This window comes from Salvelinus sp. IW2-2015, linkage group LG8 (assembly GCF_002910315.2).
Source record: "Salvelinus sp. IW2-2015 linkage group LG8, ASM291031v2, whole genome shotgun sequence".
Taxonomy (NCBI): Eukaryota; Metazoa; Chordata; class Actinopteri; order Salmoniformes; family Salmonidae; genus Salvelinus; species Salvelinus sp. IW2-2015.
The window spans coordinates 40,718,117-40,732,812 of record NC_036848.1 but is presented as its reverse complement, the minus strand read 5'-3'; the positions used below and the strand labels follow the sequence as shown (position 1 = coordinate 40,732,812).

The 14,696-nt window shown below is 45.1% G+C and overlaps 2 protein-coding genes across 2 annotated transcripts; one reads left to right on the top strand and one right to left on the bottom strand.

Moving 5' to 3' along the window:
• Nucleotides 1-1,350: 1,350 nt before the first annotated feature.
• Nucleotides 1,351-4,014, bottom strand: LOC111967934 (ATP synthase mitochondrial F1 complex assembly factor 2). The gene is made up of 8 exons (XM_023993384.2): nt 3,393-4,014; nt 3,206-3,250; nt 2,933-3,081; nt 2,655-2,752; nt 2,448-2,528; nt 2,176-2,288; nt 1,772-1,887; nt 1,351-1,650 (listed from the first exon to the last, which is right to left on the bottom strand). The coding sequence occupies exons 1-8, from the start codon at nt 3,526-3,528 to the stop codon at nt 1,513-1,515; spliced, it is 876 nt and encodes a 291-aa protein (XP_023849152.1). The 5' UTR covers nt 3,529-4,014; the 3' UTR covers nt 1,351-1,512.
• Nucleotides 4,015-4,039: 25 nt separating this feature from the next.
• LOC111967935 (glucose-induced degradation protein 4 homolog) lies at nt 4,040-7,748 on the top strand. The gene is made up of 6 exons (XM_023993385.2): nt 4,040-4,389; nt 4,730-4,789; nt 4,907-5,014; nt 5,556-5,657; nt 5,798-5,928; nt 6,281-7,748. The coding sequence occupies exons 1-6, from the start codon at nt 4,201-4,203 to the stop codon at nt 6,342-6,344; spliced, it is 654 nt and encodes a 217-aa protein (XP_023849153.1). The 5' UTR covers nt 4,040-4,200; the 3' UTR covers nt 6,345-7,748.
• The last annotated feature ends 6,948 nt before the right edge of the window (nt 7,749-14,696 follow it).

The window sequence follows — 14,696 nt, the reverse complement described above, 5'->3', positions numbered from 1 at the left end:
GTACTTTATAGGGAAGGAGTGTCAGAGAAGACTATTCCTCTTTACTGAAATTAAATTACACATATTTCTCTTTCTATAAAAGCCAACTGACATTTACTCCTGAGGTGCTGACCTGTTGCACTCTCTATAATCACTGATTATTATTTGACCCTGCTGGACATCTATGAACACTTGAACATCTTGAAGAACGATCTGGCCTTAATTAAAGGCCATGTACTCATTACTCATGTGCAATGAATAATGTGGAAATTTAGCAAGTTGAGGATACTAAACTGCTTGGAGTAACCCTGGATTTTAAACTCTCATTGTACAAACATATTGACACAATAGTAGCTAAGGTGGGGAGATGTGTCCATAATAAAGCACTGCTCTGCCTTCTTAACAACACTATCAACAAGGCAGGTCCGACAGGCCCTAGTTTTGTCACACCTGGACTACTGTCCAGTCATGTGGTCAGATGCCACAGAGGGACTTAGGAAAACTACAATGCCACCAGAGGTCTCTTCACAGTCCCCAAGTCCAGAACAGACTATGGGAGGTGCACAGTAATACATGGAGCCACGGAACTATATTCCACATCAATTAACTCATGCAAGCAGTAAAATCTGATTTAAATAACTGATCAAAATGAATCTTATGGAACAGTGAGGAGATACACATACAAACTTGATTTTTTTGTGTTGTAGATATATATTTTAACTTTATTTAACTAGGCAAGTAAGTTAAGAACAAATTCTTATTTTCAATGACAGCCTAGGAACAGTGGGTTAACTGCCTTGTTCAGGGGCAGAACGACAGATGTTTACCTTGTCAACTCAGGGATTTGATGTGTCAACCTTTTGTTTACTAGTCCAACGCTCTAACCACTAGGCTACCTGTCATCACAGGTAGCCCAGGTAGGTAGCCTATATGGTAGAAGAGTAGTGGCACACTTAATGTGAAGGCACATTTAATGTGTTGTGAAATAACCGCCTTCATTTTGCTGCGTCTCGTGCATGTATTTTTATCTTGTGAACATGCGTCAGGTGATAGAAATCTGAACGCACTACAAGCGCTTTGAAAAGTTAATGTAATTATACTTTCCTCATTCCTACCGCACGGACAACCGGTAAAGTACATTAAAATATTATATTATTCAACATTCTGTCTTGTAGAGGTCATGAGAAGTAACTTTCCTGATTCAAATGCAAATTTTTGCCCGATGTAGAATTCAATGCAATTGAACGTCAGGTTTCCAGGCAACTACATTTCTTGCTCTTTGGGGTTTTAGGCTGGGTTTCTGTATAAGCATTTTGTGACAACTGCTGATGTAAAAAGGCTTTATAAATACATTTAATTGATTGATTGACATAAAATATTATGTGTTTTTATTCCACAAAGGACAACAACCAGAGATAAACACAAGTCCTAAGGATTTGCGATTTCTTCCCAGTCAAAGGCCAGTACACTGCCTTTGCTCTTAAGAGTCCTGTCTGAGTTTGTGTTGACTCAGGGAAGCACTGAATGTCCTCCTTAGTCTTGCATGAGTTTGCGTTTGACCGTTGAACTTTCAGAAGAGAAATGTACAAACAGAGCCCCTGCTGCTGTACGTGACCTCAGATCATACAGGTCAACATCATGAGCCCACTCTACATTTCCCCAATGCCCGATCTATGGAGAGGGAAAAGAGACAGAGGAAAATAAATCATTAGTAAGAGAGAAAGAGATTGAATACATATCCACCACGCTTTCTAATTTCTGTATATGCATTGTTTCTGTGGCGAGTTCCTACCTGGAACTCCTCCTCTAGTCGTGACAGCAGCACGGCCTGCTCCACTGTAATGTGTTTGTCTATTAAAGCAAAGGCAAGCACCACTGACCTCAGCTGGGTGATCACATACTCCAGACCTACACACAGAGGAGGTCACACAAAGAATATTAGTAGCCGTGTACAGTCTATTTAACTGAGACTCTGCGATCATAATGTGATCATAAACACCGGTCCTACTTCTGAGTGCAAAGCAAGAGGCTCTACCTGAAGTGGCCCAACAAACTGAAAATAGAGATGATTCTCTCTCCATTTTCAGTCCATTGGTCTAGGCAAGAGGCTGATTCCTTTTAGCACCCACATACAGTAAAGAATTTGCACATGTGCACGGGACGGGAGTACCTCTAATGACTCTTAGATGTTTTTACCTGTCAGGGACCAGAAGTTATAGGAACCTAGGTGCTGGCGGAAAGTATCCATCGTCGCCTGTGGGATCTCTGGCCCCAGTATACTGGTGGAGGAGCCAATGACTACGTTGTACCTGAAAGAGAAAAACATGAATTCAAGTATTCACAAGACAATGCTACAAATCTCTGTTTCCCTCCTTTGCTGAAGATGACATGCAAATACATGTCCAGTGAACTTTTTGTAAGGTAACGCACAGAAAATGAGTCAATGATCATGTTAAAGTGAAACCAACCTGTCTTCAATCCAGTTCAACACAGGGTCCCATTCATTATTCTGAAGCTCAACTAGTGATGGAGGCTCCTCAACTCTGTAACTGCAAGGAGACAACATACTCACACAGTTTCAATCCCTATGCAATCATACACATGAATGATCTGTAGAAATAATTACTGATGGAGGGAACCTAAACCCTCATGCTACTACAAAGATCTCTGTGTACCAGAGAGTGTCAGTCTCCAGATACTTGAGGGCAGCAGTGATCATTTGGTCCTTGCTGCGGAACGTAGGGTTATCTAGGGCGGTGTTGCAGAGAGTGGTCTGGAGGAGAGAGAACAAATCTCAAATTGCACCCTTTTCCCACATATAGAGCATTAGTTTGAATCAATCAACCAAGTCAAAAGCTCTAGTGAAAGTAGTGCCCTGTATGGGGTACAGTGACCATTTCAGATACAGCCAACATGAAGCATTGAACAAAAGTACTGAGGTAAAAGGTCATACCATATGCATGCTGTAGAACTTGAGCATGTCTTTCTGAGTATCCCATTCATTCGCCACGGCAATGGCTAAGGCTTCGTTGGGGGCTGTGAACAGCTTTCCTCCTGGTGTTTTCAGTTTCCGCCGGTCCAGGTTGATCTCAAACATGCCACCTGCAGACCAAAAATCAAGGTAAAAAAAAAAGTGAGTTCTTGAATTCTTAGCACTCAGACTTCTTATTTAAACAATTTCAAGAGAGAAAGTCCCTCACTGTCCAAGTCCTGCTACAGTACTCACCCTCTCCATGGGATATGCTAACATCCTCATAGAATTTCTTTCTTTCTGTCGATGAGAGCAAAACAAAGTAAACATGACAAGAAATGTACAACCTCCATGGTGCACACAGCCATGATCACTGTAAACCAGCAAGCTCGAGAGCCTTTTCTTGATATTTGATGAAACAAGTGGCTGGTGCATCTCTTACCTGTGATAATGGAGTAGGATTTTGAGTTCACAGAGAGCAGAGGGAGCAGCTTAAACATTTGACGTCTTGGGCAGACAGTGGGAGGAGAGAAAGCATGCCCCAGACAATTGTGAAATCTCACAAGATTCCTCAGCATCGTGTCAGTGACAGAGATGTTTTAACAAACAAGTTTCCCCAATTGAAGTGGGGTACAAACCTACAGTTGACTTGGCTAGCTGAACTAACGTTAGCTAACAGGAATTATGAATGCCGGATAGTATCGCTTTTCAAAATGCAGGACACACTACTGTTGCTATAAGAAAGGACTGACGAAGAGTAGTTGAAGGTTGACTGATCTAAAACGAATCATTTGGAGAAATACGATCGTATTTGCACACACCTCTCACTGCATCGCATCTCCTTGTGTGTGACCTTTCGTGTTTGGCAGATTCGACAGATTTCCCAGATACATGGGAAATGTAGTTCCATTCTTGTTATAAAATCAAACAGAATGGAAGAGTGCCAGAGCGAAAAGGACTACATTCTCAAAAGTCATTGATAGCGTTGCGATAAATAAGCCAATGAGCAGCGCGCTTTTAGACTAGTGCATCCCTTGGCTAATGAGAGAAGAGAATGCTGCTGTTTTATGACGTCCGCGACGAAGTCCATTTACTTTTCTGGAGCTTGGTGTGAGTGACTGAAGTATTAGATTTGAAGGGATGTGGATGTAGGTGAGCCGCCTCATTCGTGCTCTCTGTACCATCTTCCCACATCTATCGCCCGGACGGTCACTGACTGCGGTCGGTGTCCTTCCCGCGGTACCAGAACCATGCCTGTCCCCGCTGGATACCTCKGTAACACCCCCATGGCCTTCAKYTCCTCGGCCTCGCTTATCCCYSCTCCCRRGATCAACACCCACCAGCCCGGMGTTGTCGCCTCGCTTCTSTACAGCGGCTCCAAGTTCCGAGGACARCAGAAGAGCAAAGGCAACTCCTACGATGTCGAGGTTGTTCTGCAGGTCCGTTAGATTTATGAAAATTTCATTTGCCAGTCAGCTGACGACTAATTGAGCTGACAAACATGTCAAAACACGTAATGATTTCCAGCTTCCAGAAGGAGTGTTCATAATCACCGGCCATGAAACCTAGATGTTAGATGACCCTATCATTAATTGAATTTACATTCTAGTGACGGTAGGTGAGCTGGCATTAGTAGTGAAAATGTTACTACCAGAATGTGATTCAGCTGTGTTCAGATGTATCTTTGGAAAGAAGTTACACAATGAATGATCCTTCATTCCACTATCTAGCTAGTGAACATTTATATACTGTTTTCAAGTCTTGTGTTGTTTCTTTCAGCATGTGACCATGGAAGACTCATACTTGTGTGGGTACTTGAAGATCAAAGGGTTGACAGAGGTGAGAATGATTTACTTGATACCGAAAAGAGGTTGAATAAAGGTTTAATCTAACCCCTTTATTTTAATCATGTTTCTGATTCCCAGCATAACTTGTTTCTGTTTTTTTCTTCTGTAGGAATACCCCACTCTGACTACGTTCTTTGCAGGGGAGATCATCAGTAGGAAGCGTCCGTTTCTAACCAGGAAGTGGGATGCAGATGAGGATGTGGATCGCAAGCACTGGGTAAATCGAATATGCGATCATTCATTTAATTTAGCCTATTTCAATAATTGAATATTCTGATTCCACCCACGCTGATCTGCTTTAGACCTCCGTGCAAAATGAAGTAGGAGATCATCTTGCCTGGTGAGAATGTGAGGGCGTCATCCCCCTCATTAATGTTTTTTGGTTGCTGTTAATCTCTCGTGGACAGACTATGTAAAATATATAGTATTGTGACGTCTGTCAAAAGTCCCTGGGATGCGATGGCTAACGGGCTAGTTTTAGTGTTTTGGTGTTCCGCCACTGGTTATTTGGTCGTATCAGAATGTGGTGCTTAAAGTGGGGGCAGAGATTTCAAGCAATGAGGGGATTCGATTAAGCTGGCCCAGGTGGGTGGACTTTGCACCGGGTGAAAAGTGATTGAATTTGTTTGGAACCTGGTCTGATAACGGTAGATTTGTCAAGCAAGAACAATAGTTATGATTGTTAAACATATTGTATTGTTCCAGCAAAAGGACACTGTGTAGTGTGTTGTTTTAACGATTTTCTATTTGGGCTCCAGGGCAAATTCCAGGCCTTCTACCAGTATGCAAAGACGTTCAACTCAGATGAGTTTGACTATGAAGAGCTGAAGAACTCTGACTACATCTTCATGAGGTGGAAGGTAAGCTCAAACCAGACCGCATGTTACCTATTCCTCCATTACCAAGGAAAAGCTGAATCATGGATATGAGGTTTGGCAACATTTCCTGTACATATACTGTTGTTATAATGATGTACTAACTATTGTATTCTCTTCCACAGGAGCAGTTCCTGGTCCCTGATCACACCATTAAAGACATCAGCGGTGCTTCCTTCGCTGGTTTCTACTACATCTGCTTCCAAAAGTCCACAGCCACCATAGAGGGATACTACTATCATAGGAGCTCAGAATGGTAACAGGAGACTAAATACTAACTGGGTCATTGATGAACGTGATAAAACTGGTTCAGATGTAGCCAGGCCTTGTGAACTTCTGTTCAGTTCTGATGCGTTTCTTTTTTCTTTAAATTAATATTTTATTTGCTCAGGTTATCAGGGTCAGGATGCAGTTCATGCCCTAATTCTGTGGGGCATGAACTTATTTTTTAAATATTTTTCAACTAATCAAAAATAAATTAAATAACTGCTCTCTGTACAATAAGAGTTGAGGGCTTGGGGTTGATTTGATTTGGGACTGGCCAATGCATTTCTCCTCTCTTGACTTTCTGCACTAAATAGCACTGTCTGACTCCCTCTCCCTCACAGGTACCAGTCTCTGAACCTCACCCACGTTCTGGAACACAGTGCAGCCATCTATGAGTTCCGGTGACCCAGGCATTGTGGCTTTGTTGGCTCAGAAAGACTTTAAGGCCTGCAGAAGCTACATGAAGGAGACACGAAGACTGAGAAGGACTGGGGATGGATGGGTAGAAGGGGGACATGAAAACTGTGTTGTTACTACTACCAAGAGGATGTGCTTTTCTGTCTGAGGAAGAAAAGGAAATGGAATGATGGATTTATTGATGGACAGATGGAAGCAGGTCTGTTGGACTGGAACTTTCACAGAGGAAGGTATGGACGGATGGAAGAGACAGAGACAAAGGACTGCTCTGCCCCAGCCAGGGCAGGCAGGAGCTTCAGTCCTGTGGGATTGGGGCAGAGAGCCATAGCAGTATGATGCTTTATCATTTCTTAATTTGTTTTAACATCTGATTTTAAAAGCTTGTTGACTTTCACTCTGCTGTGTCAAGGTCCAGTCATGAGTTATGAAAATGGAGACTTCAGTACTACAACACTTGTCTTTGGCCACTTTATAAATAAAGCTGGGGTTTTCCTCTTGCAACTGGGGATTTGTCTGCTTTTATCCAATTCTCATCTGAGCTTAACAGATATTGGACAAAGATTCTTCTGCTCTAAACGCTGGATCTCTTTTGAAGCTAAATGTCAGCGTGTGGAATAATGTTCTGATGAACTACACTCCGTCTTTTGGATTGAAGCTTTAAACACTTCATAGCTCCTTGAATGACAGTGTTATTGTTGTGTTTTCAATCTAGGCTAACTCTTCTGATTGCCTGCAAAGAGATTTTGCAAGTTACCTCTTCAGCTACCCGTTGTAAATCTTCAGACGACAGAGTAATGACTGTCTGGAGGTCCGTGCTCTGTGGAAAAGACAAGTGACATTTGTGAGTGCTTGTGGTTCTTGTATTGTGGGTTTCATTTGCACACGTTGTGTTTAACTCCAGTGCGACACTTCTAATCCAGTATACATGTGTAACGTAACACATAGTTAGGTCATGGTTGGATTTAAGATGGAATCATATGTTACTAGGCCCATGCAGTCAGCAGCATTTTACTTTTCACTCGCATTCATTAAAACAAAAATACTTCTGTCACAAACTTCTGTTTTCCTTGGGTGTCCACGCCCCTTCATTGTTAACTATGCAACATTATGCAACAGCATCGTTCTTGACTTCAACCATACATCTCCAAGTTTCAAAAACCAGATGTATTCTATAAAATAGTATTAAAAATGTCTTATTGTTAAAGGAAATATTTTGTCTAATTGCCCTTTTTAAGCACTACCCTTCCACATGTGCCCTGTCCATGCAATGGTGCCATCTTTTTAAACTGTATCAAAATGTATTATACCAGTATGTGTGTGTGAGTATGGACCGAAAGCAGATTGGTGTGGCCTGACTGGTTGTGAAGAATGGAGTAAATCATATCAAAAGACCCCTTATTATGTTTTTTTCTTTCAAGACTATTGTATGAACTGTACTTCACTGACATACTAGTAATGGGTCCTGTTATTTATATTACTCCATAAAAACACACAATGAACTAAATATTATTCTAGCTGGACAAATACACAGTATGTCAAATATTAAGAACCCCTGCTGTTTCCATGACAGACTGACCAGGTGAATCAAGGTTAAAGCTATGATCCCTTATTGATGTCACTTGCTAAATCCACTTCAGTCAGTGTAGATGAACGGGAGGAGACAGGTTAAATAATTATTTTGTTGTATGTGTGCCATTCAGAGGGTGAATGGGCAAGACACAAGTTTTAAGTGCCTTTGAACGGAGATATGGTAGTAAGTGCCAGGTAAACCGGTTTGAGTGTATGAAGAACAGCAATGCTGCTGGGTTCTTCACGCTCAGCAGTTTCCCTTGTGTATCAAGAATGGTCCACCAACCAAATTACATCCAGCCAACTTGACACAACTGTGGGAAGCATTGGAGTTAACATGGGTTGACTCCACTGCTTCCCACACCTTGTAGAGTCCATGCTTTGACGAATTGAGGCTTTTCTGAGGCAACCCAATATTAGGAAGGTGTTCCTAATGTTTGGTGTACTCTGTATTCTGAGCTACATCGAGGTCAAGAATGCCCAGCTGGATAACATGTGGTGGTTTTGGCTCCCTAGCTATTCCCACCTATCTAATACTACCCTCTAGTGGTGATACCAGTTTGATACACATTGTTGTTGGGTCTGTACTATCTGGAATGCTTGGGGGTCTATACCCCCCATTGAAGTAGACATTTAAAATGGTAAGGGTTAAGGTTTAGGGTAGGGACGTCCCAGGGATGCCAGATAGCACTGGCCAATGTTGCTGTCAATAGTTTACAACACAGTATTCAGGGTCATAATGAAAGAAAGGATTCCTTACCCTAGGACAATAAAGAGAAGAAGCACTCTGTTTCTGCATAGATCTGTTTATTTATTGACAGGACAAACAAGCAGGCGTACGTTTTGGCATCATTGCCGTCATCAGAGCCTTGGGGGTCAGTGAAACTAACAAGTAACCATTTCCGATGCCTGACTCAGATTCTGTCTTTCTTAGATTAGTTAACCATAAAGTACACTATGCTTCATAGATATCCCCTCCTGTGCTGTGCTGTGACGAAAAGGAGCGCTGCAGGGAACTGAGTTTCCTGAAGTCCCGCACGGAGATGGAGGGACCGGGCAAGGAAGAGGGCGGACGGGGGGAAGAGGCATAGATACTGTATATAGTGAACAAAAATTTAAACGCAACATGTAATGTTTTGGTCCCATGTTTCATGAGCTGAAATAAAAGATCCCAGAAATATTCCATAAGCACAAAAAGCTTATTCTTCTCAAATTCTGTGCACAAATTTGTTTACATCCCTGTTAGTGAGCATTTCTCCTTTGGCAAGATAATTGGCAATTGGCATGCTGAATGCAGGAATGTCCACCCGAGCTGTTGCCAGAGAACTGAATGTTGTCATTTTCCTGGCAGTACGTCCAACCGGCCTCACAACCGCAAACCACATGTAACCACTCCAGCCCTGGACATCCATATCCGGGTTCTTCACCTGCGGGATCGTCTGAGACCAGCCACCCAGACAGCTGATGAAACTGAAGAGTATTTCTGTCTGTAATGAAGCCCTTTTGTGTGGAAAAACTCATTCTGATTGGCTGGGCCTGGCTCCCAAGTGGGTAGGCCTATGACCTCCCAGGCCCACCTATGGCTGCGCCCCTGCCTAGTCATGTGAAATCCATGGATTTGGGCCCAATTTATTTATTTAAATTGACTGATTTTCTTACATGAACTGTAACTCAGTAAAATGGTTGAAATTGTTGTATGTTGCGTCTACGTTTTTGTTCAGCATAGAAAGAAGGGGGCGCGAGGTGCAAACCTGTAACACAAGCCCGAGTACTTTCTCATTTGGGTCAAATACAGGAGAGAAATGCATGTTACGTGCCTGAAGATTGCGAGCAATTGACAGATAGTGAACTTGAAATTGATCCTGACAAGTGAGGAAAAAGAACAAGGTCTGACTTAGTGAGTATGAGGCCCCAGACAGATGCCAGTCTGTGCGCTGTGTACCTGCCAACTTTCCTTCAATTCACAAGTGTCTGAAACTTTCACCAGAGAAAGAATCTGAGTGAAACAGCGCCCCTCCACCTTACTACATGTAGCCCATGTATCTGATGCTGTCTGGGCAAAAAGAGTAGTACATGCCATACTCTTTTTGCCCAGACAGCATCAGATCCATGGGCTACACATACAGCGCCTTCAAAGTATTCACACGATCACTCACACCCCTTGACTTTTTCCACATTTTGTTGTTACAGCTTGAATTTAAATTGAGATTTTGTGTCACTGGCCTACACAAAATACCCCATAATGTCAAAGCGGAATTATGTTTTTAGTATTTTTTACAAATTAACTGAAAACCAAAATAAGTCAATGAGTATTCAACGCCTTTGTTATGGCAAGCCTAAACAAGTCACATAAGTTGCATGGACTCACTATGTGCAATAGTGTTCAACATGATTTTGAATGACTACCTCATCTCTGTACACCACACATACAATTATCTCTAAGGTCACTCAGTCAAGCAGTGAATTTCAAACACAGATTCAACCTCAAAGACCAGGGAGGTTTTCCAATTCCTTGCAAGGACGGGACCCTACTGGTAAATGGGTTAAAATAAAAAGCAGACATTGAATATCCCTTTGAACATGGTGAAGTTAATTATACTTTGGACAAAAACCATCACTGCTGAAATTAGTCTTATTTTCCCCCAAATTACGACAATAAAAACGAAACGCGGCATCAGTCCTACTTGAATACACAAGCCATGTCCGTGTATTGTTTTTTCTCGGTTTATCATAACCTTTTCATAGTTGTCACTACTAAATCTTAAAGGCACTGCGTCCCCACTTTCAGGGAATACTGTTTTGGCCCCTGTTTGACAAGATCACACTTCTGTTTGTCAGACAGCGCCTCTGGCCACATCATCACTTCAACACACAGTAGGTCCATGTGTTGATCTCGTTGTGACTCTGGAAGTTCAAGGGCTAGAGGTGAAAAAGGCTCTGAAACCGAATTTGCATGATTTGCATCTTCCTCTCCGAGCTTTTGCTCTGCTTCGACATTAGCTACCGCTGTGCTACTACTAGTGATAGCCTGTAGTTCCAATGATGACTAGTCACCGACAGCAGCAGAGGCAGTAATGCTACTGGTTAAAGCGCTAGCTAGGCTAATTCTAGTGGTTGTTGAAGTGCTAACTAGGCCTGGGACTGTCTGGGCTCATCATTGTGTCCTCTGCCTCGATGACGAAGGTACTATTATCAGCGGCACCTGTCTTTTTACAACAACAAAAAAATGTTAACTTGGTAATTTTTCTGTTCAAATAAAATGTCCTTCTTTTATTTTTTCTCTGCCCCGCTCTTCTGAAAGCGCCTCATCACAGAGTCTTTGCTGCATCTTACCTTCAATGAAAATCACATTTGCAACCTCAGGAAGCTGAAGAAATTTGGCTTGTCACCTAAAACACTCACAAACTTTTAGAGATGCACAATCGAGAGCATCCTGTCGGGCTGTATCACTGCCTGGTACGGCAACTGCACCACCCTCAACCGCAAGGCTCTCCAGAGGGTAGTGCGGTCTGCACAACGCATCACCGGGGGCAAACTACCTGCCCTCCAGGACACCTACTGCACCTGATATCACAGGAAGGCCAAAAAGATAATCAAGGACAACAACCACCCGAGCCACTGCCTGTTCCCCCCGCTATCATCCAGAAGGCGAGGTCAGTACAGGTGCATCAATGCTGGGGCGGAGAGACTGAAAAACATCTTCTATCTCAAGGCCATCAGACTGTTAAACAGCCATTACTAACATAGAGAGGCTGCTGCCAACATACAGACTGAAGTCTTTGGCCTCTTAAATAAATGGACTTAATAAAGGTATCACTAGTCACTTTAAATAACACCACTTTAATAATGTTTACATATCCTTCATTACTCATCTCATATGTATATACTGTACTCTATACCATCTACTGCATCTTGCCTATGCCACACGACCATCGCTCATCCATATATTTATATGTGTCACGACTTCAACCGAGGCAGGCTCTCCTTCCCGTTCGGGTGGCGCTCGGCGGTCGTCGTCACCGGCCTACTAGCTGCCACTGACTCTTTTTCCTCCCCCTCCTTATGTGTTTATTTGTTACACCTGTGTTCAGTTAAGTGGGTAATTAGTATGGCTTTATTTGTCAGCCAGCCCGTAGGCGTCTTTGTGCGGGATTGTTACTTTGTAAACCTTTTGGATTTCGGGAGTGGAGATTMTATTTGTGGACTGGGATTGWYYCTCGTGTCGTTGGACCGAACCGTGTATGTTCACCCAGTTTCGTCCGTGTTGGACATTGTGTTGGATAGTTGGGGATTAAAGACTCAACTTATTGAAGCTCTGCTGTTTCCTGCGTTTGACTTCGCACCCCCCCCGACACCCAGGTCGTTAGCAGAATCCGCACCAACAATGGAGTCAGCAGGAGCAGCAGCCAACCCTCTCCCATCGATGGAGGAACGGGTTCTCCACCACACCACCGTCCTCCATCGAATCGGATCCGCCATGGACCAGATGATGGAGAAATGGAGCGATGGGAGAGGAGTGGGCTCCTCTCTCCACCTTCAGCTCCCCTTCCTCAGGACTCTTCACCCCCGGCTCCAGCGCGCTCCGTCTTACGCTCCCGAGGGATTAGATGGAGCGGCGGCAGGGTGCCAGGGTTTTTACTCCAGCTGGAGCTATACCTGGCCACTGTTCGCCCTACTCCCCGGGAGCGGAGAGGGTGAGTGTCCTCGTCTCCTGCCTAACGGGTCGTGCTCTGGAGGTGGCCAACGCAGTCTGGAATGGCCCGGACTCAGCGAAGGAGCACTACCCGGAGTTTACCGTCGCTTTCGTGCCGTGTTCGACCACCCCCAGAGGGCCGAGCGCGGGTGAGAGACTGTTTCATCTTAGGCAGGAGAAGAGGAGCGCACAGGATTTCGCGCTGGAGTTCCGGACCTTGGCCGCGGGATCAGGGTGGAACGACAGGGCCCTTATTGACACTACCGGTGTAGTCTCGCGGGAGGACGTCCCAGGGAGCTAGCGTGTCGGGACATCGCTCTTTCTTTGGATGGCTTATCGACATGTCCATCCGACTGGACAATCTGCTGGCTGCCGCGGGCGTTCGAGAGGGTCCTGTGCGTTCCACCACCCAGCGCCCCGGCTCCCATCCCAATGGAGTTGGGAGGGCCGCGCCTAGGGGTACCGGAGGAGGGGCCTCCCTGCACCAGCTGTGGTCGGAGAGGAAACACGGCCGATCGGTGCTGGGGGTCTGTCTGGGAGTCGAGATGTCAGGCGGAACGCTTCTCGATCACCCCAGGTGAGTCAGCACCAAACTCACTCAGAACCCCCTGTTGGTCACATGTTTGTCTCAATTTTTTTCCTTTATTTTTCCCCCTCTTCCCAGCATAGGGCCTAGTAGATTCAGGTGCAGCTGGGAACTTTATGGATCGCGGACTCGCCCGGAGAGTTGGGCGTTCCGCTTGTGCCGATAGATTCTCCCTTTCCCGTGCACTCCCTAGATAGCCGGCCATTAGGGTCAGGGGTGGTCAGGGAGGCCACAGTTCCCTGGACATGGTGACGCAGGGGAATCATAGGGAACGTATCAGTCTCTTTATTATGATTCGCCTGCGTTTCCAGTGGTGCTGGGTATTCCTGGTTGGCCGGCACAATCCCAATATTTCGTGGAGACAGGGGGTTCTCAGGGGTGGTCAGAGGAGTGTTCTGGAAGGTGTCTGGGAGTTTCCATTGGTGCCACGTCGGTGGAGAGTCCAGACCAGGGTTCCACGGTGCGCATTCCCCCCGAGTATGCCGATTTGGCAATCGCTTTCTGTAAAAAGAAAGCGACAAATTACCACACATCGACCGGGTAGGGATTGTGCGATAGATCTCCAGGTTAACGCGTGCGCTTCCCAAGAGTCACGTGTACCCTTTGTCCAAGAGGAGACGTTTGGCTATGGAGACATATGTCGCGGAGTCTCTGGGACAGGGTACATTCGGCCCTCCATCTCACCCGTCTCCTCGAGTTTCTTTTTGTGAAGAAGAAGGAGGGAGGTTTGCGTCCGTGTATTGATTATAGAGGTCTAAATGCCATCACAGTGGGTTTAGTTACCCACTACCTCTCATCGCTTCGGCGGTGGAATCATTTCACGGAGCGCAGTTCTTTACAAAACTGGACCTCAGGAGCGCGTACAGTCTGGTGCGTATTCGGGAGGGGACGAGTGGAAAACCGCATTTAGTACCAATCGGGCCATTATGAGTACTGCGTCATGCCGTATGGGTTAAAGAATGCTCCAGCTGTTTTCCAATCCTTTGTAGACGACATTCTCAGGGACCTGCACGTGCAGGGGGAGTTGTGTATATCGATGACATTCTGATCTACTCAACTACTCAAGCCGCGCATGTATCTCTGGTGCGCAAAGTGCTTGGCAGACTGCTGGAGCATGACCTATACGTCAAGGCTGAGAAGTGTGTGTTCTCCAAAACAAGCCATCTCCTTCCTGGGTTATCGCATTTCCACCTCGGGGGTGGTGGTGGAGAGTGACCGCATAAAGGCCGTGCGTAATTGGCCGACTCCAACCACGTGAAAGAGGTGCAGCGGTTTTTGGGTTTGCCAACTACTACCGGAGATTTATCCGGGGTTTTGGTCAGGTAGCGGCTCCCATTACTCACTGCTAAAGGGGGGCCCGGTGCGGTTGCGGTGGTCAGCGGCGGCGGACGGAGCTTTCAACAGGTTGAAGGCTCTGTTCACGGATGCTCCCGTGTTGGCGCATCTCGGATCCCTCTTTAGCATTCATAGTGGAGGTGGACGCGTCCGAGGC

Coding starts and splice junctions, on each gene's coding strand:
- LOC111967934 (XM_023993384.2), bottom strand. CDS start 3,528: ATGCTGAGGAATCTTGTGAGATTTCACAATTGTCTGGGGCATGCTTTC. Junction 3,082..3,205: donor TAGCATATCCCATGGAGAGG/GTGAGTACTGTA, acceptor TTTGGTCTGCAG/GTGGCATGTTTGAGATCAAC. Junction 2,753..2,932: donor AGTTCTACAGCATGCATATG/GTATGACCTTTT, acceptor TCTCTCCTCCAG/ACCACTCTCTGCAACACCGC.